Genomic DNA, 24457 nt, shown 5'->3' on the forward strand with positions numbered 1-24457 from the left:
ATTTGTACTGGGCGCGACGAGCTGTATTTCTTCAACACACAAGAGCTGCAACTGACGTCAGGCTGAATCTCAAACCTTACACTTCGCCCACTTCAATTTAGTAAAGGTGATTATACGACAAGGAACTGATTATTAATGAACACTGTTTACACACGGGTGAATAGTAGGTTAACTGATTATGATAAACTGAGGTGAATAGGACCCAATACAACCCAATACAATTAACTGATTATTTATTAACACTGACATGAATAGCAGCAGGTAACATGACAAGGAACTGAGTATTGAAGAACACTGAGGTGAACAGCAGGTGAACTGAGTATTGATGAACACTGAGGTGAACAGCAGGTGAACTGAGTATTGATGAACACTGAGGTGAACAGCAGGTGAACTGAGTATTGATGAACACTGAGGTGAACTGAGTATTGAAGAACACTGAGGTGAACAGCAGGTGAACTGAGTATTGATGAACACTGAGGTGAACAGCAGGTGAACTGAGTATTGATGAACACTGAGGTGAACAGCAGGTGAACTGAGTATTGATGAACACTGAGGTGAACAGCAGGTGAACTGAGTATTGATGAAAACTGAAGTTGTAGTAAGGGTTTGAACCTGGCTGTCAGCTATATGTGATATTCTTAATGGACACGAAACACTCCTCTTTGGTTGGTTCTTGTCTGTTATTCTATGCTGTCCATCAGTTCCTTAGTCCAGTGGATCATTTGGTGCTGAGTGAGGACAAGCAGTGTGTCTGTGAGAGTGATGGGTTGTACTGTGTCGATCTACCAACTCTGCACCCCAGTTATGAACCTCTTCATTTGAACTACTCAGACTGATCATGCAAAAATGTATATCTGATAAACCTCTCCCCCTTGTTATCTCTCCTTAGGTCTCCCACTCCCCCAGCTGACCAGTCCCCTGGCACTGCTCTATTCAAAATGTTGTCTAATTCGCTGGCAGCCAGAGACAAGGGTGTGTGTTCTCTGATCGAGGTGGAGGGTCCGTCTCCCTGCGAGATGCAGTCTGGGGGTTCACTTTCTATAACGCTGCTGACCAATGGAAACTGACTGGAGTTTAGTCTACCTGTCATTACTGTTGGTCACCATGATGACTCAGAGGAAAATGACAGCGCAGGAGTGGTCATGCAACCTGTGTTGGCTTGCGTTTACAGCAGTGATGCACCAACATCTTCAACAACAACAAAACCACCATTTTCATCATTATCATCATCCTCACTAGGCATTGGCCATTTTCTTCTGGAGCCTCTCCTCTTCAAGCTCCTCTTCGGCGTCGACGCTGCCCTCATAAACTCCCCTATGATCCTTTGCGGCCTGCTTGATGGGCGTCTCTGCTCCCTCCCCTTACGTCTTCCGGGATGACCAGGCCTTCGTGTCAGAGTACTACACAGCCCGGAGCAGCCAATCACTTTTATTGTAACCTTAGCCAGGACAAATGGTGGTCCTCAGTGTTTGGTAGCAGTGGGCCAACGGGGCAGGGTGGTGCTGGTCAGGACCTGTGAGGGGAGGCCGGAGGGGAGGAGTAAGGTAGCAAGCTTCACGGATTGGTGTGTGTCGCGGCCTGTGGTGTGTGTGTGCGCAGGCAGGAAAGGCCTGTACTATAGCACCGGCTCAGATACTCTAGCCCTGGATCTCCCAGGGGAGCGAGAGGCAGCTCCAAGCCCATGAGAGACTGATGGTAGGCCACTGTGAGAGGCAAGACCAGGGTCAGGCCATGGATAGACCCAGGGAGTATGCTGTCCTGTCAGCCTAAATGTCTGCAGGGTCATCACCCTGGCTGGGCCCCTCACACAACGCCTCAGGTAAAGGTGTATATGTGTGTGTTCAGCTCACCCAATATTTTCTGTGACCAATCTTTGTTGTCAGGTTTGTTTTACTACGGATTGTGTGTGTGTGTGTGTGTGTTACAGGCACAATGCAGCTGGTGGCGTTGTCTCTCAGAGGGAGGCTCCAGCTGTTGAGGTAACTGTAGAGGACACCAGTTTTAAGGAGGTCTTGGAGGTGCAGTGCTCTTCCATGACAGCAGTGTGTGGACTACACATCAGAGGATCTGGCCTCCACAATCACAAGACCTCAACCCAATTGAGATGTTTTGGGATGAGTTGGACCGCAGAGTGAAGGAAAAGCAGCCAACAAGTGCTCAGCATATGCGGGAACTCCAAGACTGTTGGAAAAGCATTCCAGGTGAAGCTGGTTGAGAGAATGCCAAGAGTGTGCAAAGCTGTCATCAAGGCAAAGGGTGGCTACTTTGAAGAATCTCAAATATATTTTGATTTGATTAATGCTTTTTTAGTTACTACATGATTCCATAATTTTGATGTCTTCACTATTATTCTACAATGTAGAAAATAGTAAAAATAAAGAAAAACCCTTGAATGAGTAGGTGTGTCCAAACTTTTGACTTGTGCTGCACGCTCTTCATCCTCTGACACAGGTACCATCCCACATACGCTCCTCATCCATAACATCCTCATCCTCTGACACCGGTACCATCCAACATATGTTCCTCATCCATAACATCCTCTGACACCAGTACCATCCAACATACACTCCTCATTCATAACATCTTCATCCTCTGACACTGGTACTATCCCACATACTCTCCTCATCCATAACATCCCACATGCACTCCTCAACCATAGCATCTTCATCCTCTGATTCCGGTACCATCCCACATACGCCCCTCATTCATAACATTCTCTGATTCCGGTACCATCCCACATACGCCCCTCATCCATAACATTCTCTGATTCCGGTACCATCCCACATACGCCCCTCATCCATAACATTCTCTGATTCCGGTACCATCCCACATACGCCCCTCATCCATAACATTCTCTGATTCCGGTACCATCCCACATACGCCCCTCATCCATAACATTCTCTGATTCCGGTACCATCCCACATGCACTCCTCATCCATAACATTCTCTGATTCCGGTACCATCCCACATGCACTCCTCATCCATAACATTCTCTGATTCCGGTACCATCCCACATACGCCCCTCATCCATAACATTCTCTGATTCCGGTACCATCCCACATGCACTCCTCATCCATAACATTCTCTGATTCTGGTACCATCCCACATACGCCCCTCATCCATAACATTCTCTGATTCCGGTACCATCCCACATACGCCCCTCATCCATAACATTCTCTGATTCCGGTACCATCCCACATACGCCCCTCATCCATAACATTCTCTGATTCCGGTACCATCCCACATACGCCCCTCATCCATAACATTCTCTGATTCCGGTACCATCCCACATACGCCCCTCATCCATAACATTCTCTGATTCCGGTACCATCCCACATACGCCCCTCATCCAAAACATTCTCTGATTCCGGTACCATCCCACATACGCCCCTCATCCATAACATTCTCTGATTCCGGTACCATCCCACATACGCTCCTCATCCATAACAATCTCTGACACTGGTATCATCTCACATATGCTCCTCATCTTCATCGGCAATACACTCCAACATCTCTCCTGTAAAGGAGAAATGAATGACTATTTGTCTCCCTCTACTGTTTCTGTACCCCAACAGCATTTATTTCTGTTAATGTTGAATGGTCAAGTCATGTTTGCAAATGTGTACATACCAAGTGCTGTTGTACATTTTACATGTGTTTTGTGTGCATTATAATGTAGCCTACCTGTAAAATTGAAACAATTGGTTTGAAGATCGTCACTTCACTGACAACACATTATCCACACACGAAACATATATTTTACACAGAGAATTTTAATCATTTTTTTCAAAACGTTTCAGAAAGAGTAAATAAATATTACAAAGGAATTAAGCAAATGTTGTAGATTACTAGCACTATACTCTTTCTAGATGACCGTGTAGTCTTGTTACTGTAAGGTTGGTTTGCAAGGGAGCCTGTACTAATCTCAAATGACACCCATCACACTCCTATTTCACATATAGAGGCCTATAACTTGTGACCAAGCCATTCACCTCTGTGGCTGTGGTCTGAAGTAGTTCTGCTGCCCTACGTTGGGAATAGGGTGACATTTGAGATGCAGCCGCCGATCGTCCTTGCTAATGTGAGTATCCTTTGACAACGCTATGATGATAAGGAAGCTATCCGCTAACAATTTTTATTTTATTTTTATTTATTTATTTCACCTTTATTTAACCAGGTAGGCTAGTTGAGAACAAGTTCTCATTTGCAACTGCGACCTGGCCAAGATAAAGCATAGCAGTGTGAACAGACAACAACACAGAGTTACACATGGAGTAAACAATAAACAAGTCAATAACATGGTAGAAAAAAGAGAATCTATATACAATGTGTGCAAAAGGCATGAGGTAGGCAATAAATCGAATAATTACAATTTAGCAGATTAACACTGGAGTGATAAATCATCAGATGATCATGTGCAAGAAGAGATACTGGTGTGCAAAAGAGCAGAAAAGTAAATAAATAAAAGCAGTATGGGGGTGAGGTAGGTAAATTGGGTGGGTAGTTTACAGATGGACTATGTACAATGACTCGGCTACGATGAGTTGATGACTTTCTGAGTTCATTATTACACATCTCTAAACTGTCAGTCACTTACAAAAGTCAGAATTGGCAAAACAACAGGGAAGAAAGTGGGTGGAAGAGAGGAAAGGAAGAATTGGGAAAACCACAGAGTAGAGAGAGAAGGGTGGAAGAGAGGAAAGGAAGAATTGGGAAAACCACAGAGTAGAGAGAGAAGGGTGGAAGAGAGGAAGGATTGGGAAACCACAGAGTAGAGAGAAGAGAGGAAGGATTGGGAAACCACAGAGTAGAGAGTGAGAAGGGTGGAAGAGAGGAAGGATTGGGAAACCACAGAGTAGAGAGTGAGAGGGGTGGAAGAGAGGAAGGATTGGGAAACCACAGAGTAGAGAGTGAGAAGGGTGGAAGAGAGGAAGGATTGGGAAACCACAGAGTAGAGAGTGAGAAGGGTGGAAGAGAGGAAGGATTGGGAAACCACAGAGTAGAGAGTGAAAAGTGGAAGAGAGGAAGGATTGGGAAACCACAGAGTAGAGAGTGAAAAGTGGAAGAGAGGAAGGATTGGGAAACCACAGAGTAGAGAGTGAGAGGGGTGGAAGAGAGGAAGGATTGGGAAACCACAGAGTAGAGAGTGAGAGGGGTGGAAGAGAGGAAGGATTGGGAAACCACAGAGTAGAGAGTGAGAAGGGTGGAAGAGAGGAAGGATTGGGAAACCACAGAGTAGAGAGTGAAAAGTGGAAGAGAGGAAGGATTGGGAAACCACAGAGTAGAGAGTGAGAGGGGTGGAAGAGAGGAAGGATTGGGAAACCACAGAGTAGAGAGTGAAAGGTGGAAGAGAGGAAGGATTGGGAAAACCACAGAGTAGAGAGAAGGGTGGAAGAGAGGAAGGATTGGGAAACCACAGAGTAGAGAGAAGAGAGGAAGGATTGAGAAACCACAGAGTAGAGAGTGAAAAGTGGAAGAGAGGAAGGATTGGGAAACCACAGAGTAGAGAGTGAGAAGGGTGGAAGAGAGGAAGGATTGGGAAACCACAGAGTAGAGAGTGAGAGGGGTGGAAGAGAGGAAGGATTGGTAGAGGGTGCAATAGATAATTGGTTTAAGGCCCCTTGGTTTTACACCAGAGCGGCTCTATAGCTATTTGTAGTAGTGGGCAGATAGTAGTATTTGTAGCCGCTGTAGTAAAATAATAATAATATATCATAATATATAATAATAATATAAATGCCATTTAGCAGATGCTTTTATCCAAAGCGATTTAGTCATGTGTGCATACATTTTACACATGGGTGGTCCCTGCAATCGAATTCACTATCCTTACGTAGCAAACGTCAAGCTCTACCAACTGAGCTTCAGAGGACCAGTAGAAACCAGAAGAAACTTCAAAATGGGAAACCTAAGCCATTTTTGCTCCTCTGTGTGGACAATGAAAATATTAGTAGTTTAATTTCTGCCGTATCATGAATAGTGTTGTAGCCAAAACAATGTTGCAAAATGAAAACCCAAGCCATGACTACGCCTCTGTGTGTGAGTATGATAGTTACCCTGAACCTTGACTTTTACTAGTAACATGTTTATTAATAAACACATAGTAAAATGCTCATAGGCCTATAATGCATAACTATGTTTGGACTGTGGCGTTGAGTCACTGAACAGTGTTGACTCCACCAAACATCCCCTCTTTCTTAACTGAAAACATGGAACCCCTTACTCCCTCTTCTGCCTTCCCCGCCTCCCCTATGAAAATAGTCATTGTTACCTCTTTGTGACCTCTCCTGTGGCTGGAATGCCAGGAGTAGGTTGAGTGGTGTGAGACAGGGCCAGAAAGGGCCGTATGGGAGAGGGCAGAAGTTGCCACTAACTACTGGTACCAATCTATTCATTAAGCTTAGGACATTGGGGTTAGGGTAATGTGGTAATCTGCCCCAATCTGATCCTTGAGCTGTACTTGGGGGTAACCTCTACATCCAGCAGGGTAGGAGAGAGGTCCCCGCATAGTCCTGGATCAGTACTCCCAGAGGGCAGAGCTGTCCGGGGTAGCCCCATCTCCCTTCAGCGTTCCCCCCTGGCCTCGCAGGTATCTGCCGTTCTTGTCTCGGATGGAGATGCGTCCGTGCTCCAGGAACTCAAAAGAGAAGTCATCTGGTGTCTCTCCGTCTGAACACACCAGACCACTGCTGTTCACATACCAGAACCTCCCTCCCTCACCTACAGGGGGCGAGAGAGAGAGAGACAACATTGAACTGGCAGCACTATACGAAAGGCCTTTACACATCAAGACAGATTAAAGCAGAAAACAATAGATTAAAAATTAGAAGCTGCACGTAAATTCTTCATTATTTATAGAAAGAAAACACATTGAATTCTATGCAGTAAGTTATAATGTGTATATCATAACCTCACCTTTGATGTGGTAGGCCCCGTCACTGAAGTGCAGTGTGAAGATGTCATAGACTGATCTGTTGGCATCCAGCGTGTTGGAGTTCTTATGGTGGCAGATGAAGCCATTCTCCCCTCGCAGGATCAGCATGGGGCGGTTTATCAGCTTCAGAACCAACTTCTCATCCTCACCTGATCAGGGAGGAGAAAGAGGGGAACGAGAGGGAAGGAGGAGGGAAAAAGAGGTAGAAATGATGGATAGGGATCTTAGGTTTAAAGAATATAAGAAGCATGGAACCCACTCAACCACTTTCACACACACACACACAAACACACACACTGACCTACGGTGTCACTGACGGCTGCTAGTTGGCCGTTCTTCTTGGCGCAGATGTATTTCCCGTTACTGGCTTGTAGTGCCACCCTGCGGCCCATCCACTCCACTGCAAACATTGTGTTGGCAGACCTGGAGAAAAAAGGGTTAGGGTTGTGGTTGGAGAGGGGGTTAGGATTGTGATTGGAGAGGGGGTTAGGGTTGTGGTTGGAGAGGGGGTTAGGGTTGTGGTTGGAGAGGGGGTTAGGGTTGTGGTTGGAGAGGGGGTTAGGATTGTGATTGGAGAGGGGGTTAGGATTGTGGTTGGAGAGGGGGTTAGGATTGTGATTGGAGAGGGGGTTAGGATTGTGGCTGGAGAGGGGGTTAGGGTTGTGGTTGGAGAGGGGGTTAGGGTTGTGGCTGGAGGGGGGGTTAGGATTGTGGTTGGAGAGGGGGTTAGGGTTGTGGTTGGAGAGGGGGTTAGGGTTGTGATTGGAGAGGGGGTTAGGATTGTGGCTGGAGAGGGGGTTAGGGTTGTGGTTGGAGAGGGGGTTAGTGTTGTGGTTGGAGAGGGGTTTAGGGTTGTGGTTGGAGAGGGGTAGGGTTGTGGTTGGAGAGGGGGTTAGGATTGTGATTGGAGAGGGGTAGGGTTGTGGTTGGAGAGGGGGTTAGGATTGTGATTGGAGAGGGGGTTAGTGTTGTGGTTGGAGAGGGGGTTAGGGTTGTGGTTGGAGAGGGGGTTAGGATTGTGATTGGAGAGGGGTAGGGTTGTGGTTGGAGAGGGGGTTAGGGTTGTGGTTGGAGAGGGGTAGGGTTGTGGTTGGAGAGGGGGTTAGGATTGTGATTGGAGAGGGGTAGGGTTGTGGTTGGAGAGGGGGTTAGGATTGTGGTTGGAGAGGGGGTTAGGGTTGTGGTTGGAGAGGGGGTTAGGGTTGTGGTTGGAGAGGGGGTTAGGATTGTGATTGGAGAGGGGTAGGGTTGTGGTTGGAGAGGGGGTTAGGATTGTGATTGGAGAGGGGGTTAGGGTTGTGGCTGGAGAGGGGGTTAGGGTTGTGATTGGAGAGGGGGTTAGGATTGTGGCTGGAGAGGGGGTTAGGGTTGTGGTTGGAGAGGGGGTTAGGATTGTGATTGGAGAGGGGGTTAGGGTTGTGGTTGGAGAGGGGGTTAGGGTTGTGATTGGAGAGGGGGTTAGGATTGTGGCTGGAGAGGGGGTTAGCCCTATCTCCAGACTCAACCCTAACCCTATCTCCTGACTCAACCCTAACTCTAGCTCCAGACTCAACCCTAACCCTAGCTCCAGACTCAACCCTAACCCTAGCTCCAGACTCAAACCTAACCCTAGCTCCAGACTCAACCCTAACCCTAGCACCAGACTCAACCCTAACCCTAGCTCCTGACTCAACCCTAACCCTAGCTCCAGACTCAACCCTAACTCTAGATCCAGCTGCAACCCCAACTCTAGCTCCAGACTCAACCCTAACCCTAACCCTAGCTCCTGGCTCAACCCTAACCCTAGCTCCAGACTCAACCCTAACCCTAGCTTCAGCTGCAACCCTAACCCTAGCTCCAGACTCATCCCTAACCCTAGCTCCAGCCTCAACCCTAACCCTAGCTCCAGACTCAACCCTAACTCTAGCTCCAGCTGCAACCCCAACTCTAGCTCCAGACTCAACCCTAACCCTAGCTCCAGCTGCAACCCCAACTCTAGCTCCAGACTCAACTCTAACCCTAGCACCCGCTGCAACCCCAACTCTAGCCTGAATCTCTGAAACCCAGAACTAAAATAATTGCGTCAGATGCTGGATAAGGATCTGAGGAAGATGCATGAGATAAGATACTAACCAGACTAGTGAAGTCTCCACCCCTCTAAAGAGGAACTCACAGCCAAAGCACGGGCCAAATGTCCCATCCCCTTCCGACATGAGAAAGATGCAAACACCAGTGAAATAGTGATTTGTCCAAATGATCAGTGACAGAAAAATCAGCAGACTGAAAACGAAGTTCCTTGTCACTGGTCACGTCTGTTGACAGACGCTACGATACTATCCTATGCTACGTGAGTCTGTCAACAGTCTGTCCATGAGATTACCCTAGCTTTAACCCTAACCCCCTCTCCAGCCACAATCCTAATTAGGGTTGAGTCTAGAGATAGGTGTTAGGGTTGAGTCTGGAGCTAGGGTTAGGATTGAGTCTGGAGCTAGGGTTAGGGTTGAGTCTGGAGCAAGGGTTAGGGTTGAGGCTGGAGCTAGAGTTGGGGTTGAGTCTGGAGCTAGAGTTGGGGTTGCAGCTGAAGATAGAGTTAGGGTTGCAGCTGGAGATAGGGTTAGATTTGCAGCTGGAGCTAGGGTTAGGGTTTAGTCTGGAGCTAGGGTTTGGGTTGCAGCTGGAGCTGGAGCTATGGTTAGGGTTGCAGCTGGAGCTAGGGTTAGGGTTGCGTCTGGAGCTAGGGTTAGGGTTGCAGCTGGAGCTAGGGTTAGGGTTGCGTCTGGAGCTAGAGTTGGGGTTGCAGCTGGAGCTAGAGTTAGGGTTGAGTCTGGAGCTAGAGTTGGGGTTTCAGCTGGAGCTAGAGTTAGGGTTGAGTCTGGAGCTAGAGTTGGGGTTGCAGCTGGAGATAGGGTTAGGTTTGAGTCTGGAGCTAGGGTTAGGGTTGAGGCTGGAGCTAGGGTTAGGGATGAGTCTGGAGCTAGGGTTAGGGTTGCAGCTGAAGCTAGGGTTTGGGTTGAGTCTGGAGCTAGGGTTAGGGTTGAGTCAGGAGCTAGGGTTAGGGTTGAGTCTGGTGCTAGGGTTAGGGTTGAGTCTGGAGCTAGGGTTAGGGTTGAGTCTGGAGCTAAGGTTAGGGTTGAGTCTGGAGCTAGGGTTAGGGTTGAGTCAGGAGATAGGGTTAGGGTTGAGTCTGGAGATAGGGTTAGTGTTGAGTCTGGAGCTAGGGTTAGGGTTGAGTCTGGAGCTAGGGTTAGGGTGGAGTCTGGAGCTAGGGTTAGGGTTGAGTCTGGAGCTAGGGTTAGGGTTGAGTCTAGAGATAGGTGTTAGGGTTGAGTCTGGAGCTAGGGTTAGGATTGAGTCTGGAGCTAGGGTTAGGGTTGAGTCTGGAGCAAGGGTTAGGGTTGAGGCTGGAGCTAGAGTTGGGGTTGAGTCTGGAGCTAGAGTTGGGGTTGCAGCTGAAGATAGAGTTAGGGTTGCAGCTGGAGATAGGGTTAGATTTGCAGCTGGAGCTAGGGTTAGGGTTTAGTCTGGAGCTAGGGTTTGGGTTGCAGCTGGAGCTGGAGCTATGGTTAGGGTTGCAGCTGGAGCTAGGGTTAGGGTTGCGTCTGGAGCTAGGGTTAGGGTTGCAGCTGGAGCTAGGGTTAGGGTTGCGTCTGGAGCTAGGGTTTGGGTTGCAGCTGGAGCTAGGGTTAGGGTTGCAGCTGGAGATAGGGTTAGGGTTACCTCTCCGTGGCCGTAGTCTGGATGCCTCCATGGGCCACAAGGGCCCAGTATTTCCCCTCATTTGTCCGGAACAGACACTTCCTGCTCTCCTTGTCTATCTCCATCTGGAACGTCTCCAGGTCCGTCTCGTCCTCCTGATTGGCCGAGATGCTCACTCCTGGGAGGGGCCAGAGGTGCGACATAAGTTAAGTTCCTTTCATGATATGTTCAGTCCGAAATCAATCCAACTGAAAGTTTCATTGATACCCTAATTCTTAGGGCTAGGCACCTTTTTTCTAAATATCCGCCTGAATGACATGCCCAAAGTAAACTGCCTGTTGCTCATGCCTTGAAGCCAGGATATGCATATAATTGGTACCATTGGAAAGAAAACACTTTGAAGTTTGTATAAATGTTAAAATAATGTAGGAGAATATAACACAATAGATATGATAGTAGAAAATCGAAAGAAAAACCAACCAGATTTTTTTTGAGAGACCATCCTCTTAGAAGGGCAAGTATAAGGTCATTTAGAAAATTAGCTCCCTGGATGCAATTCCCATGGCTTCCACAGGGTGTCAGTAGTCTATGTTCAAGGTTCCAGGCTTGTAATTTCAAAAACAAATAAGAAATATCAGTTTTAGCACAGGGACACAGCCTTGGAAATTCGTGTTTGCGTGCGCCATGAAGACAGGAGGCACCTACTAAAATCGGTTTCCTATTGAACATACTTCTTTCTGTAAGAAATATTATAGTTTGATTACATTTTAGGGTATCTGAGGAGTAAATAGAAACTTATTTTGACTTGTTGAAACAAAATTTAGGGGTAGATTTTTGGATTCCTTTCTCTGCTTGTTGAACGAGTGGATTACTCAAATCGATGGTGCCAACTAAACAGACTTTTTGGGATGTAAAGAAGGATTTTATCAAACAAAACAACAACACATGTTATAGCTGGGACCCTTTGGATGACAAATCAGAGGAATATTTTCAAAAAGTAAGTGAATATTTAATCGCTATTTGTAAATTTATGAAACATGTGCCAGTGGAAAAATATTTTGATGTGGGGCGCCGTCCTCAAACAATCGCATGGCATGTTTTCTCTGTAATAGCTACTGTAAATCGGACAGTGCAGTTAGATAAAAAATAATTTAAGCTTTCAACTGATATAAGACACTTATATGTACCTAAATGTTTAATGTCCATAATTTTTATGATTATTTATTTGAATTGCGTGCCCTCCAGATTCACCGGAAGTTGTCCCGCTAGCGGGACGCCTAGGCCTAAAAGGCCGTCATTACAGGCTGTCTGAAATCTATGGGCACACACTCTTACTCTTAAACACACACGTGTGGATGACCCACTATACTGTTAAAAACCTCTGTCCATTATGCCAAATGCTAATAGCATTAACATGAATTACATACTGAAACAAAATATAAATGCAACATGCAACCATTTCAATGATTTTACTGAGTTACAGTTCATATAGGGAAATCCGTTAATTAAAATACATTAATTAGGCCCTAATCTATGGATTTCGCATGACTGGGAATATAGACTTGGTCAAAGATACTTTAAAAAAATATATAGGGGTGTGGGTCAGAAAACCAGTCAGTATCTGGTGTGACCACCATTTCCCTCATGCAGCATGACACATCTCCTTTGCATAGAGTTGATCAGACTGTTGATTGTGGTCCCACTCCTCTTTAATGGCTGTGCAAAGTTGCTGGAACATGCTGTTGTACATGTTGATCCAGAGCATCCCAAACATGCTATTCAATGGGTGACATGTCTGGTGAGTATGCAGGCCATGGAAGAACTGTTGCATTTTCAGCTTCCAGGAATTGTGTACAGATCCAAAGTTTATTGGTCATGTACTCAGATTTGCAGGTGTTATAGCAAGTGCAGCAAAATGTTTATATTACTAGCTCAAACAGTGCAATAGAATGTCTTGAAAATACAAATCAAAATAAAATCAAAACAGAAATAACAATCCAGAGTTGATATATTAGAGTGAGAATGTGTCAGAATCCAGAATATAAATACACGGTATGTATAGACAGTATAGAATGTGTCAGAATCCAGAATATAAATACACGGTATGTATAGACAGTATAGAATGTGTCAGAATCTAGAATATAAATACATGGTGTGTATAGACAGTATAGAATGTGTCAGAATCCAGAATATAAATACACGGTATGTATAGAATGTGTCAGAATCCAGAATATAAATACACGGTATGTATAGAATGTGTCAGAATCCAGAATATAAATACACGGTATGTATAGAATGTGTCAGAATCCAGAATATAAATACACGGTATGTATAGACAGTATAGAATGTGTCAGAATCCAGAATATAAATACACGGTATGTATAGACAGTATAGAATGTGTCAGAATCCAGAATATAAATACATGGTGTGTATAGACAGTATAGAATCTGGAAAAGAGAATGATATGTACAATAGAAGGTATGTTAGGATGAGCTATGTTGAGAATACAGTACATACATACAGAGTGAGTAAACAACAGTATATGCACAGAATATGAGGTGACTCTATATACATGGGGCATTAGTTTCACGTTTTGATAGACAAAGGCACGCATATGCTACACACACACACACACACACGCACGCACGCACGCACGTACGCACGCACACACACACACACATCACTAGGCCTTTGTGATCAAAACAGGCAGTTTGATTTGGTCATGCTGTAACCAATTAACTCATTAATTAATTAATGTTCAACTCAAAATGTTGGTCTTTTTCGTGGTATCCATGTATTAGGAAACAAACAATAGCACAACACCACAACTAAGCCCTGGTGAAACAGATTGTGGAGGGCTTATGCCAACATTAGACTTATCCCAGAATATCCCTAAATCATTTTGTTAATCCTTTAATGACACAGATCCCTTACCCATCTATCCCCCGTCCACTCCTTCTCTATCTATCCTCCGTCCACTCCTCCTCCCGTCTCTATCTATCCCTGTCCACTCCTCCTCCCGTCTCTATCTATCCCCCGTCCACTCCTCCTCCCGTCTCTATCTATCCCCGTCCACTCCTCCTCCCGTCTCTATCTATCCCCGTCCACTCCTCCTCCCGTCTCTATCTATCCCCCGTCCACTCCTCCTCCCGTCTCTGTCTATCCCCCGTCCACTCCTCCTCCAGTCTCTATCTATCCCCGTCCACTCATTCTCTATCTATCCCCGTCCACACCTTCTCTATCTATCCCCGTCCACTCCTCCTCCCGTCTCTATCTATCCCCGTCCACTCCTCCTCCCGTCTCTATCTATCCCCGTCCACTCCTCCTCCCGTCTCTATCTATCCCCGTCCACTACTCCTCCCGTCTCTATCTATCCCCCGTCCACTCCTTCTCTATCTATCCCCCATCCAATCCTCCTCCCGTCTCTATCTATCCCCTGTCCACTCCTCCTCCCGTCTCTATCTATCCCCCGTCCACTCCTTCTCTATCTATCCCCCGTCCATTCCTCCTCCCGTCTCTATCTATCCCCGTCCACTCCTCCTCCCGTCTCTATCTATCCCCCGTCCACTCCTTCTCTATCTATCCCCTGTCCACTCCTCCTCCCGTCTCTATCTATCCCCCGTCCACTCCTTCTCTATCTATCCCCCGTCCATTCCTCCTCCCGTCTCTATCTATCCCCGTCCACTCCTCCTCCCGTCTCTATCTATCCCCCGTCCACTCCTTCTCTATCTATCCCCCGTCCATTCCTCCTCCCGTCTATATCTATCCCCGTCCACTCCTCCTCCCGTCTCTATCTATCCCCGTCCACTCCTCCTCCTGTCTCTATCTATCCCCCGTCCACTCCTTCTCTATCTATCCCCGTCCACTCCTCCTCCCGTCTCTATCTATCCCCGTCCACTCCTCCTCCCGTCTCTATCTATCCCCGTCCACTCCTCCTCCGTCTCTATCTATCCCCCGTCCACTCCTCCTCCCATCTCTATCTATACCCCGTCCACTACTCCTCCCATCTCTATCTATCCCCGTCCACTCCTTCTCTATCTATCCCCCGTCCACTACTCCTCCCATCTCTATCTATCCCCGTCCACTCCTCCTCCCGTCTCTATCTATCCCCGTCCACTCCTCCTCCCGTCTCTATCTATCCCCCGTCCACTCCTTCTCTATCTATCCCCCGTCCACTCCTCCTCCCGTCTCTATCTATCCCCGTCCAATCCTCCTCCCGTCTCTATCTATCCCCGTCCACTCCTCCTCCCGTCTCTATCTATCCCCGTCCACTCCTCCTCCCGTCTCTATCTATCCCCGTCCACTCCTCCTCCCGTCTCTATCTATCCCCGTCCACTCCTCCTCCCGTCTCTATCTATCCCCGTCCACTCCTCCTCCCGTCTCTATCTATCCCCGTCCACTCCTTCTCTATCTATCCCCCGTCCACTCCTCCTCCCGTCTCTATCTATCCCCGTCCACTCCTCCTCCCGTCTCTATCTATCCCCGTCCACTCCTTCTCTATCTATCCCCATCCACTCCTCCTCCCGTCTCTATCTATCCCCGTCCACTCCTCCTCCCGTCTCTATCTATCCCCGTCCACTCCTCCTCCCGTCTCTATCTATCCCCGTCCACTCCTCCTCCCGTCTCTATCTATCCCCGTCCACTCCTCCTCCCGTCTCTATCTATCCCCGTCCACTCCTTCTCTATCTATCCCCCGTCCACTCCTCCTCCCGTCTCTATCTATCCCTCGTCCACTCCTTCTCTATCTATCCCCCGTCCACTCCTCCTCCCGTCTCTATCTATCCCCGTCCAATCCTCCTCCCGTCTCTATCTATCCCCGTCCACTCCTCCTCCCGTCTCTATCTATCCCCGTCCACTCCTCCTCCCATCTCTATCTATCCCCCGTCCACTCCTCCTCTATCTATCCCCGTCCACTCCTTCTCCCGTCTCTATCTATCCCCGTCCACTCCTCCTCCCATCTCTATCTATCCCCCGTCCACTCCTTCTCTATCTATCCCCCGTCCATTCCTCCTCCCGTCTCTATCTATCCCCCGTCCACTCCTCCTCCCGTCTCTATCTATCCCCGTCCACTCCTTCTCCCGTCTCTATCTATCCCCGTCCACTCCTCCTCCCGTCTCTATCTATCCCCGTCCACTCCTCCTCCCGTCTCTATCTATCCCCCGTCCACTCCTCCTCCCGTCTCTATCTATCCCCGTCCACTCCTCCTCCCATCTCTATCTATCCCCCGTCCACTCCTCCTCCCGTCTATATCTATCCCCGTCCACTCCTCCTCCCGTCTCTATCTATCCCCCGTCCACTCCTTCTCTATCTATCCCCGTCCACTCCTCCTCCCATCTCTATCTATCCCCGTCCACTCCTCCCGTCTCTATCTATCCCGTCCACTCCTTCTCTATCTATCACCCGTCCACTCCTCCTCCCGTCTCTATCTATCCCCGTCCACTCCTCCTCCCGTCTCTATCTATCCCCCGTCCACTACTCCTCCCATCTCTATCTATCCCCCGTCCACTCCTCCTCCCGTCTCTATCTATCCCCCGTCCACTCCTCCTCCCATCTCTATCTATCCCCGTCCACTCCTCGTCCCGTCTCTATCTATCCCCGTCCACTCCTCCTCCCGTCTCTATCTATCCCCCGTCCACTACTCCTCCCATCTCTATCTATCCCCCGTCCACTCCTCCTCCCGTCTCTATCTATCCCCCGTCCACTCCTCGTCCCATCTCTATCTATCCCCGTCCACTCCTCCTCCCGTCTCTATCTATCCCCCGTCCACTCCTCCTCCCGTCTCTATCTATCCCTGTCCACTCCTCCTCCCGTCTCTATCTATCCCCGTCCACTCCTCCTCCCGTCTCTATCTATCCCCCGTCCACTCCTCCTCCCATCTCTATCTATCCCCGTCCACTCCTCCTCCCGTCTCTATCTATCCCCGTCCACTCCTTCTCTATCTATCCCCGTCCACTCCTCCTCCCGTCTCTATCTATCCCCGTCCACTCCTCCTCCCGTCTCTATCTATCCCCGTCCACTCCTCCTCCCGTCTCTATCTATCCCCGTCCACTCCTCCTCCCGTCTCTATCTATCCCCGTCCACTCCTTCTCTATCTATCCCCCGTCCACTCCTCCTCCCGTCTCTATCTATCCCCCGTCCACTCCTCCTCCAGTCTCTATCTATCCCCGTCCACTCCTTCTCTATCTATCCCCGTCCACTCCTTCTCTATCTATCCCCGTCCACTCCTCCTCCCGTCTCTATCTATCCCCGTCCACTCCTCCTCCCGTCTCTATCTATCCCCGTCCACTCCTCCTCCCGTCTCTATCTATCCCCGTCCACTACTCCTCCCGTCTCTATCTATCCCCCGTCCACTCCTTCTCTATCTATCCCCTATCCAATCCTCCTCCCGTCTCTATCTATCCCCTGTCCACTCCTCCTCCCGTCTCTATCTATCCCCCGTCCACTCCTTCTCTATCTATCCCCCGTCCATTCCTCCTCCCGTCTCTATCTATCACCGTCCACTCCTCCTCCCGTCTCTATCTATCCCCCGTCCACTCCTTCTCTATCTATCCCCCGTCCATTCCTCCTCCCGTCTATATCTATCCCCGTCCACTCCTCCTCCCGTCTCTATCTATCCCCGTCCACTCCTCCTCCCGTCTCTATCTATCCCCCGTCCACTCCTTCTCTATCTATCCCCGTCCACTCCTCCTCCCGTCTCTATCTATCCCCGTCCACTCTTCCTCCCGTCTCTATCTATCCCCGTCCACTCCTCCTCCGTCTCTATCTATCCCCCGTCCACTCCTCCTCCCATCGCTATCTATCCCCCGTCCACTACTCCTCCCATCTCTATCTATCCCCGTCCACTCCTTCTCTATCTATCCCCCGTCCACTACTCCTCCCATCTCTATCTATCCCCGTCCACTCCTCCTCCCGTCTCTATCTATCCCCGTCCACTCCTCCTCCCGTCTCTATCTATCCCATATCCACTCCTTCTCTATCTATCCCCCGTCCACTCCTCCTCCCGTCTCTATCTATCCCCGTCCAATCCTCCTCCCGTCTCTATCTATCCCCGTCCACTCCTCCTCCCGTCTCTATCTATCCCCGTCCACTCCTCCTCCCGTCTCTATCTATCCCCGTCCACTCCTCCTCCCGTCTCTATCTATCCCCGTCCACTCCTCCTCCCGTCTCTATCTATCCCCGTCCACTCCTCCTCCCGTCTCTATCTATCCCCGTCCACTCCTTCTCTATCTATCCCCCGTCCACTCCTCCTCCCGTCTCTATCTATCCCCGTCCACTCCTCCTCCCGTCTCTATCTATCCCCGTCCACTCCTTCTCTATCTATCCCCATCCACTCCTCCTCCCGTCTCTATCTATCCCCGTCCACTCCTCCTCCCGTCTCTATCTATCCCCGTCCACTCCTCCTCCCGTCTCTATCTATCCCCGTCCACTCCTCCTCCCGTCTCTATCTATCCCCGTCCACTCCTCCTCCCGTCTCTATCTATCCCCGTCCACTCCTTCTCTATCTATCCCCCGTCCACTCCTCCTCCCGTCTCTATCTATCCCCCGTCCACTCCTTCTCTATCTATCCCCCGTCCACTCCTCCTCCCGTCTCTATCTATCCCCGTCCAATCCTCCTCCCGTCTCTATCTATCCCCGTCCACTCCTCCTCCCGTCTCTATCTATCCCCGTCCACTCCTCCTCCCATCTCTATCTATCCCCCGTCCACTCCTCCTCTATCTATCCCCGTCCACTCCTTCTCCCGTCTCTATCTATCCCCGTCCACTCCTCCTCCCATCTCTATCTATCCCCCGTCCACTCCTTCTCTATCTATCCCCCGTCCATTCCTCCTCCCGTCTCTATCTATCCCCCGTCCACTCCTCCTCCCGTCTCTATCTATCCCCGTCCACTCCTTCTCCCGTCTCTATCTATCCCCGTCCACTCCTCCTCCCGTCTCTATCTATCCCCGTCCACTCCTCCTCCCGTCTCTATCTATCCCCCGTCCACTCCTCCTCCCGTCTCTATCTATCGCCGTCCACTCCTCCTCCCATCTCTATCTATCCCCCGTCCACTCCTTCTCTATCTATCCCCGTCCACTCCTCCTCCCATCTCTATCTATCCCCGCCCACTCCTCCTCCCGTCTCTATCTATCCCGTCCACTCCTTCTCTATCTATCACCCGTCCACTCCTCCTCCCGTCTCTATCTATCCCCGTCCACTCCTCCTCCCGTCTCTATCTATCCCCCGTCCAATACTCCTCCCATCTCTATCTATCCCCCGTCCACTCCTCCTCCCGTCTCTATCTATCCCCCGTCCACTCCTCGTCCCATCTCTATCTATCCCCGTCCACTCCTCCTCCCGTCTCTATCTATCCCCCGTCCACTCCTCCTCCCGTCTCTATCTATCCCTGTCCACTCCTCCTCCCGTCTCTATCTATCCCCGTCCACTCCTCCTCCCGTCTCTATCTATCCCCCGTCCACTCCTCCTCCCATCTCTATCTATCCCCGTCCACTCCTCCTCCCGTCTCTATCTATCCCCGTCCACTCCTTCTCTATCTATCCCCGTCCACTCCTCCTCCCGTCTCTATCTATCCCCGTCCACTCCTCCTCCCGTCTCTATCTATCCCCGTCCACTCCTCCTCCCGTCTCTATCTATCCCCGTCCACTCCTCCTCCCGTCTCTATCTATCCCCGTCCACTCCTCCTCCCGTCTCTATCTATCCCCGTCCACTCCTTCTCTATCTATCCCCCGTCCACTCCTCCTCCCGTCTCTATCTATCCCCCGTCCACTCCTCCTCCCGTCTCTATCTATCCCCGTCCACTCCTCCTCCCGTCTCTATCTATCCCCGTCCACTCCTCCTCCCGTCTCTATCTATCCCCCGTCCACTCCTCGTCTCATCTCTATCTATCCCCGTCCACTCCTTCTCTATCTATCCCCCGTCCACTCCTCCTCCCGTCTCTATCTATCCCCCGTCCACTTCTCCTCCCGTCTCTATCTATCCCCCGTCCACTCCTCCTCCCGTCTCTATCTATCCCCGTCCACTCCTCCTCCCGTCTCTATCTATCCCCCATCCACTCCTCGTCCCATCTCTATCTATCCCCGTCCACTCCTTCTCTATCTATCCCCCGTCCACTACTCCTCCCGTCTCTATCTATCCCCGTCCACTCCTCCCGTCTCTATCTATCCCCGTCCACTCCTCCTCCCGTCTCTATCTATCCCCGTCCACTCCTCCCGTCTCTATCTATCCCCGTCCACTCCTCCTCCCGTCTCTATCTATCCCCGTCCACTCCTCCTCCCGTCTCTATCTATCCCCGTCCACTCCTCCCGTCTCTATCTATCCCCCGTCCACTCCTCCTTCAGTCTCTATCTATCCCCGTCCACTCCTCCTCCCGTCTCTATCTATCCCCGTCCACTCCTCCTCCTGTCTCTATCTATCCCCCGTCCACTCCTCGTCCCGTCTCTATCTATCCCCCGTCCACTCCTCCTCCAGTCTCTATCTATCCCCGTCCACTCCTCCTCCCGTCTCTATCTATCCCTGTCCACTCCTCCTCCCGTCTCTATCTATCCCCCGTCCACTCCTCCTCCAGTCTCTATCTATCCCCGTCCACTCCTCCTCCCGTCTCTATCTATCCCCCGTCCACTCCTCGTCCCGTCTCTATCTATCCCCCGTCCACTCCTCCTCCAGTCTCTATCTATCCCCGTCCACTCCTTCTCTATCTATCCCCGTCCACTCCTTCTCTATCTATCCCCCGTCCACTCCTCCTCCCGTCTCTATCTATCCCCCGTCCACTCCTCCTCCCGTCTCTATCTATCCCCCGTCCACTACTCCTCCCGTCTCTATCTATCCCCCGTCCACTCCTCCTCCCGTCTCTATCTATTCCCCGTCCACTCCTCCTCCCATCTCTATCTATCCCCCGTCCACTCCTCCTCCCGTCTCTATCTATCCCCGTCCACTCCTCCTCCCGTCTCTATCTATCCCCGTCCACTCCTCCTCCCGTCTCTATCTATCCCCGTCCACTCCTCCTCCCGTCTCTATCTATCCCCGTCCACTCCTCCTCCCGTCTCTATCTATCCCCGTCCCCTCCTCCTCCCGTCTCTATCTATCCCCGTCCACTCCTCCTCCCGTCTCTATCTATCCCCCGTCCACTACTCCTCCCGTCTCTATCTATCCCCGTCCACTCCTCCTCCCGTCTCTATCTATCCCCGTCAACTCCTCCTCCCGTCTCTATCTATCCCCGTCCACTCCTCCCGTCTCTATCTATCCCCGTCCACTCCTCCTCCCGTCTCTATCTATCCCCCGTCCACTTCTCCTCCCGTCTCTATCTATCCCCGTCCACTCCTCCTCCCGTCTCTATCTATCCCCGTCCACTCCTCCTCCCGTCTCTATCTATCCCCGTCCACTCCTCCTCCCGTCTCTATCTATCCCCCGTCCACTCCTCCTCCCTTCTCTATCTATCCCTGTCCACTCCTCCTCCCGTCTCTATCTATCCCCGTCCACTCCTCCTCCCGTCTCTATCTATCCCCGTCCACTCCTCCTCCCGTCTCTATCTATCCCCCGTCCACTCCTCCTCCCGTCTCTATCTATCCCCGTCCACTCCTCCTCCCGTCTCTATCTATCCCCGTCCACTCCTCCCGTCTCTATCTATCCTCGTCCACTCCTCCTCCCGTCTCTATCTATCCCCGTCCACTCCTCCCGTCTCTATCTATCCCCGTCCACTCCTTCTCTATCTATCCCCCGTCCACTCCTCCTCCCGTCTCTATCTATCCCCGTCCACTCCTCCTCCCGTCTCTATCTATCCCCGTCCACTCCTCCTCCCGTCTCTATCTATCCCCCGTCCACTCCTCGTCTCATCTCTATCTATCCCCGTCCACTCCTTCTCTATCTATCACCCGTCCACTCCTCCTCCCGTCTCTATCTATCCCCCGTCCACTTCTCCTCCCGTCTCTATCTATCCCCCGTCCACTCCTCCTCCCGTCTCTATCTATCCCCGTCCACTCCTCCTCCCGTCTCTATCTATCCCCCATCCACTCCTCGTCCCATCTCTATCTATCCCCGTCCACTCCTTCTCTATCTATCCCCCGTCCACTACTCCTCCCGTCTCTATCTATCCCCGTCCACTCCTCCCGTCTCTATCTATCCCCGTCCACTCCTCCTCCCGTCTCTATCTATCCCCGTCCACTCCTCCCGTCTCTATCTATCCCCGTCCACTCCTCCTCCCGTCTCTATCTATCCCCGTCCACTCCTCCTCCCGTCTCTATCTATCCCCGTCCACTCCTCCCGTCTCTATCTATCCCCGTCCACTCCTCCTCCCGTCTCTATCTATCCCCCGTCCACTCCTCGTCCCGTCTCTATCTATCCCCCGTCCACTCCTCCTTCAGTCTCTATCTATCCCCGTCCACTCCTCCTCCCGTCTCTATCTATCCCCGTCCACTCCTCCTCCTGTCTCTATCTATCCCCCGTCCACTCCTCGTCCCGTCTCTATCTATCCCCATCCACTCCTCCTCCCGTCTCTATCTATCCCCCGTCCACTCCTCGTCCCGTCTCTATCTATCCCCCGTCCACTCCTCCTCCAGTCTCTATCTATCCCCGTCCACTCCTCCTCCCGTCTCTATCTATCCCTGTCCACTCCTCCTCCCGTCTCTATCTATCCCCCGTCCACTCCTCCTCCAGTCTCTATCTATCCCCGTCCACTCCTCCTCCCGTCTCTATCTATCCCCCGTCCACTCCTCGTCCCGTCTCTATCTATCCCCCGTCCACTCCTCCTCCAGTCTCTATCTATCCCCGTCCACTCCTTCTCTATCTATCCCCGTCCACTCCTTCTCTATCTATCCCCCGTCCACTCCTCCTCCCGTCTCTATCTATCCCCCGTCCACTCCTCCTCCCGTCTCTATCTATCCCCCGTCCACTACTCCTCCCGTCTCTATCTATCCCCCGTCCACTCCTCCTCCCGTCTCTATCTATTCCCCGTCCACTCCTCCTCCCATCTCTATCTATCCCCCGTCCACTCCTCCTCCCGTCTCTATCTATCCCCGTCCACTCCTCCTCCCGTCTCTATCTATCCCCGTCCACTCCTCCTCCCGTCTCTATCTATCCCCGTCCACTCCTCCTCCCGTCTCTATCTATCCCCGTCCACTCCTCCTCCCGTCTCTATCTATCCCCGTCCCCTCCTCCTCCCGTCTCTATCTATCCCCGTCCACTCCTCCTCCCGTCTCTATCTATCCCCCGTCCACTACTCCTCCCGTCTCTATCTATCCCCGTCCACTCCTCCTCCCGTCTCTATCTATCCCCGTCAACTCCTCCTCCCATCTCTATCTATCCCCGTCCACTCCTCCCGTCTCTATCTATCCCCGTCCACTCCTCCTCCCGTCTCTATCTATCCCCCGTCCACTTCTCCTCCCGTCTCTATCTATCCCCGTCCACTCCTCCTCCCGTCTCTATCTATCCCCGTCCACTCCTCCTCCCGTCTCTATCTATCCCCGTCCACTCCTCCTCCCGTCTCTATCTATCCCCCGTCCACTCCTCGTCCCGTCTCTATCTATCCCCCGTCCACTCCTCCTCCAGTCTCTATCTATCCCCGTCCACTCCTCCTCCCGTCTCTATCTATCCCCGTCCACTCCTCCTCCCGTCTCTATCTATCCCCTGTCCACTCCTCGTCCCGTCTCTATCTATCCCCCGTCCACTCCTCCTCCAGTCTCTATCTATCCCCGTCCACTCCTCCTCCCGTCTCTATCTATCCCCGTCCACTCCTCCTCCCGTCTCTATCTATCCCCGTCCACTCCTCGTCCCGTCTCTATCTATCCCCCGTCCACTCCTCCTCCAGTCTCTATCTATCCCCGTCCACTCCTTCTCTATCTATCCCCCGTCCACTCCTCCTCCCGTCTCTATCTATCCCCCGTCCACTCCTCCTCCCGTCTCTATCTATCCCCCGTCCACTACTCCTCCCATCTCTATCTATCCCCCGTCCACTCCTCCTCCCGTCTCTATCTATCCCCGTCCACTCCTCCTCCCGTCTCTATCTATCCCTGTCCACTCCTCCTCCCGTCTCTATCTATCCCCGTCCACTCCTCCTCCCGTCTCTATCTATCCCCTGTCCACTCCTCCTCCCGTCTCTATCTATCCCCGTCCACTCCTCCTCCCGTCTCTATCTATCCCCGTCCACTCCTCCCGTCTCTATCTATCCCCGTCCACTCCTCCTCCCGTCTCTATCTATCCCCCGTCCACTCCTCCTCCCTTCTCTATCTATCCCTGTCCACTCCTCCTCCCGTCTCTATCTATCCCCGTCCACTCCTCCTCCCGTCTCTATCTATCCCCGTCCACTCCTCCTCCCGTCTCTATCTATCCCCCGTCCACTCCTCCTCCCGTCTCTATCTATCCCCGTCCACTCCTCCTCCCGTCTCTATCTATCCCCGTCCACTCCTCCCGTCTCTATCTATCCTCGTCCACTCCTCCTCCCGTCTCTATCTATCCCCGTCCACTCCTCCCGTCTCTATCTATCCCCGTCCACTCCTCCTCCCGTCTCTATCTATCCCCCGTCCACTCCTCCTCCCGTCTCTATCTATCCCCGTCCACTCCTCCCGTCTCTATCTATCCCCGTCCACTCCTCCCGTCTCTATCTATCCCCGTCCACTCCTCCTCCCGTCTCTATCTATCCCCGTCCACTCCTCCTCCCGTCTCTATCTATCCCCGTCCACTCCTCCTCCCGTCTCTATCTATCCCCCGTCCACTCCTCCTCCCGTCTCTCTCTCTCCCAGTGGGGCCATGCTCTAAACAGCTTTGGAGTGCCAATCTGCCAATCCATCCAATCCCCAAATGAAAGAGGGAAGGGTAAAAAAAGAATAAGCAAAAAAGAGCAGATTGTTTGGTCCATGCTCAG

At 51.1% G+C, this 24457-nt stretch overlaps 1 protein-coding gene and 1 pseudogene across 1 annotated transcript in view; one reads left to right on the forward strand and one right to left on the reverse strand.

The window, feature by feature from the left end:
• Positions 1 to 542: 542 nt before the first annotated feature.
• On the forward strand, positions 543 to 2396 carry LOC129859972 (Fanconi anemia core complex-associated protein 100-like; annotated as a pseudogene).
• Positions 2397 to 6339: 3943 nt separating this feature from the next.
• Positions 6340 to 24457, reverse strand: part of LOC129824133 (fascin-2-like) — a 33650-nt gene continuing 15532 nt past the window's right edge. Inside the window, exons 5-8 of the mRNA XM_055883930.1 lie at positions 10631 to 10787; positions 7236 to 7357; positions 6916 to 7083; positions 6340 to 6720 (exon numbers count right to left, since the gene is read on the reverse strand). Of these exons, the coding sequence (XP_055739905.1) occupies positions 6518 to 6720; positions 6916 to 7083; positions 7236 to 7357; positions 10631 to 10787 (650 nt within the window). The 3' untranslated portion in view covers positions 6340 to 6517. The remainder of the gene's footprint in view (positions 6721 to 6915; positions 7084 to 7235; positions 7358 to 10630; positions 10788 to 24457) is intronic.

This window comes from Salvelinus fontinalis, chromosome 1 (genome assembly GCF_029448725.1).
Source record: "Salvelinus fontinalis isolate EN_2023a chromosome 1, ASM2944872v1, whole genome shotgun sequence".
NCBI lineage: Eukaryota > Metazoa > Chordata > Actinopteri > Salmoniformes > Salmonidae > Salvelinus > Salvelinus fontinalis.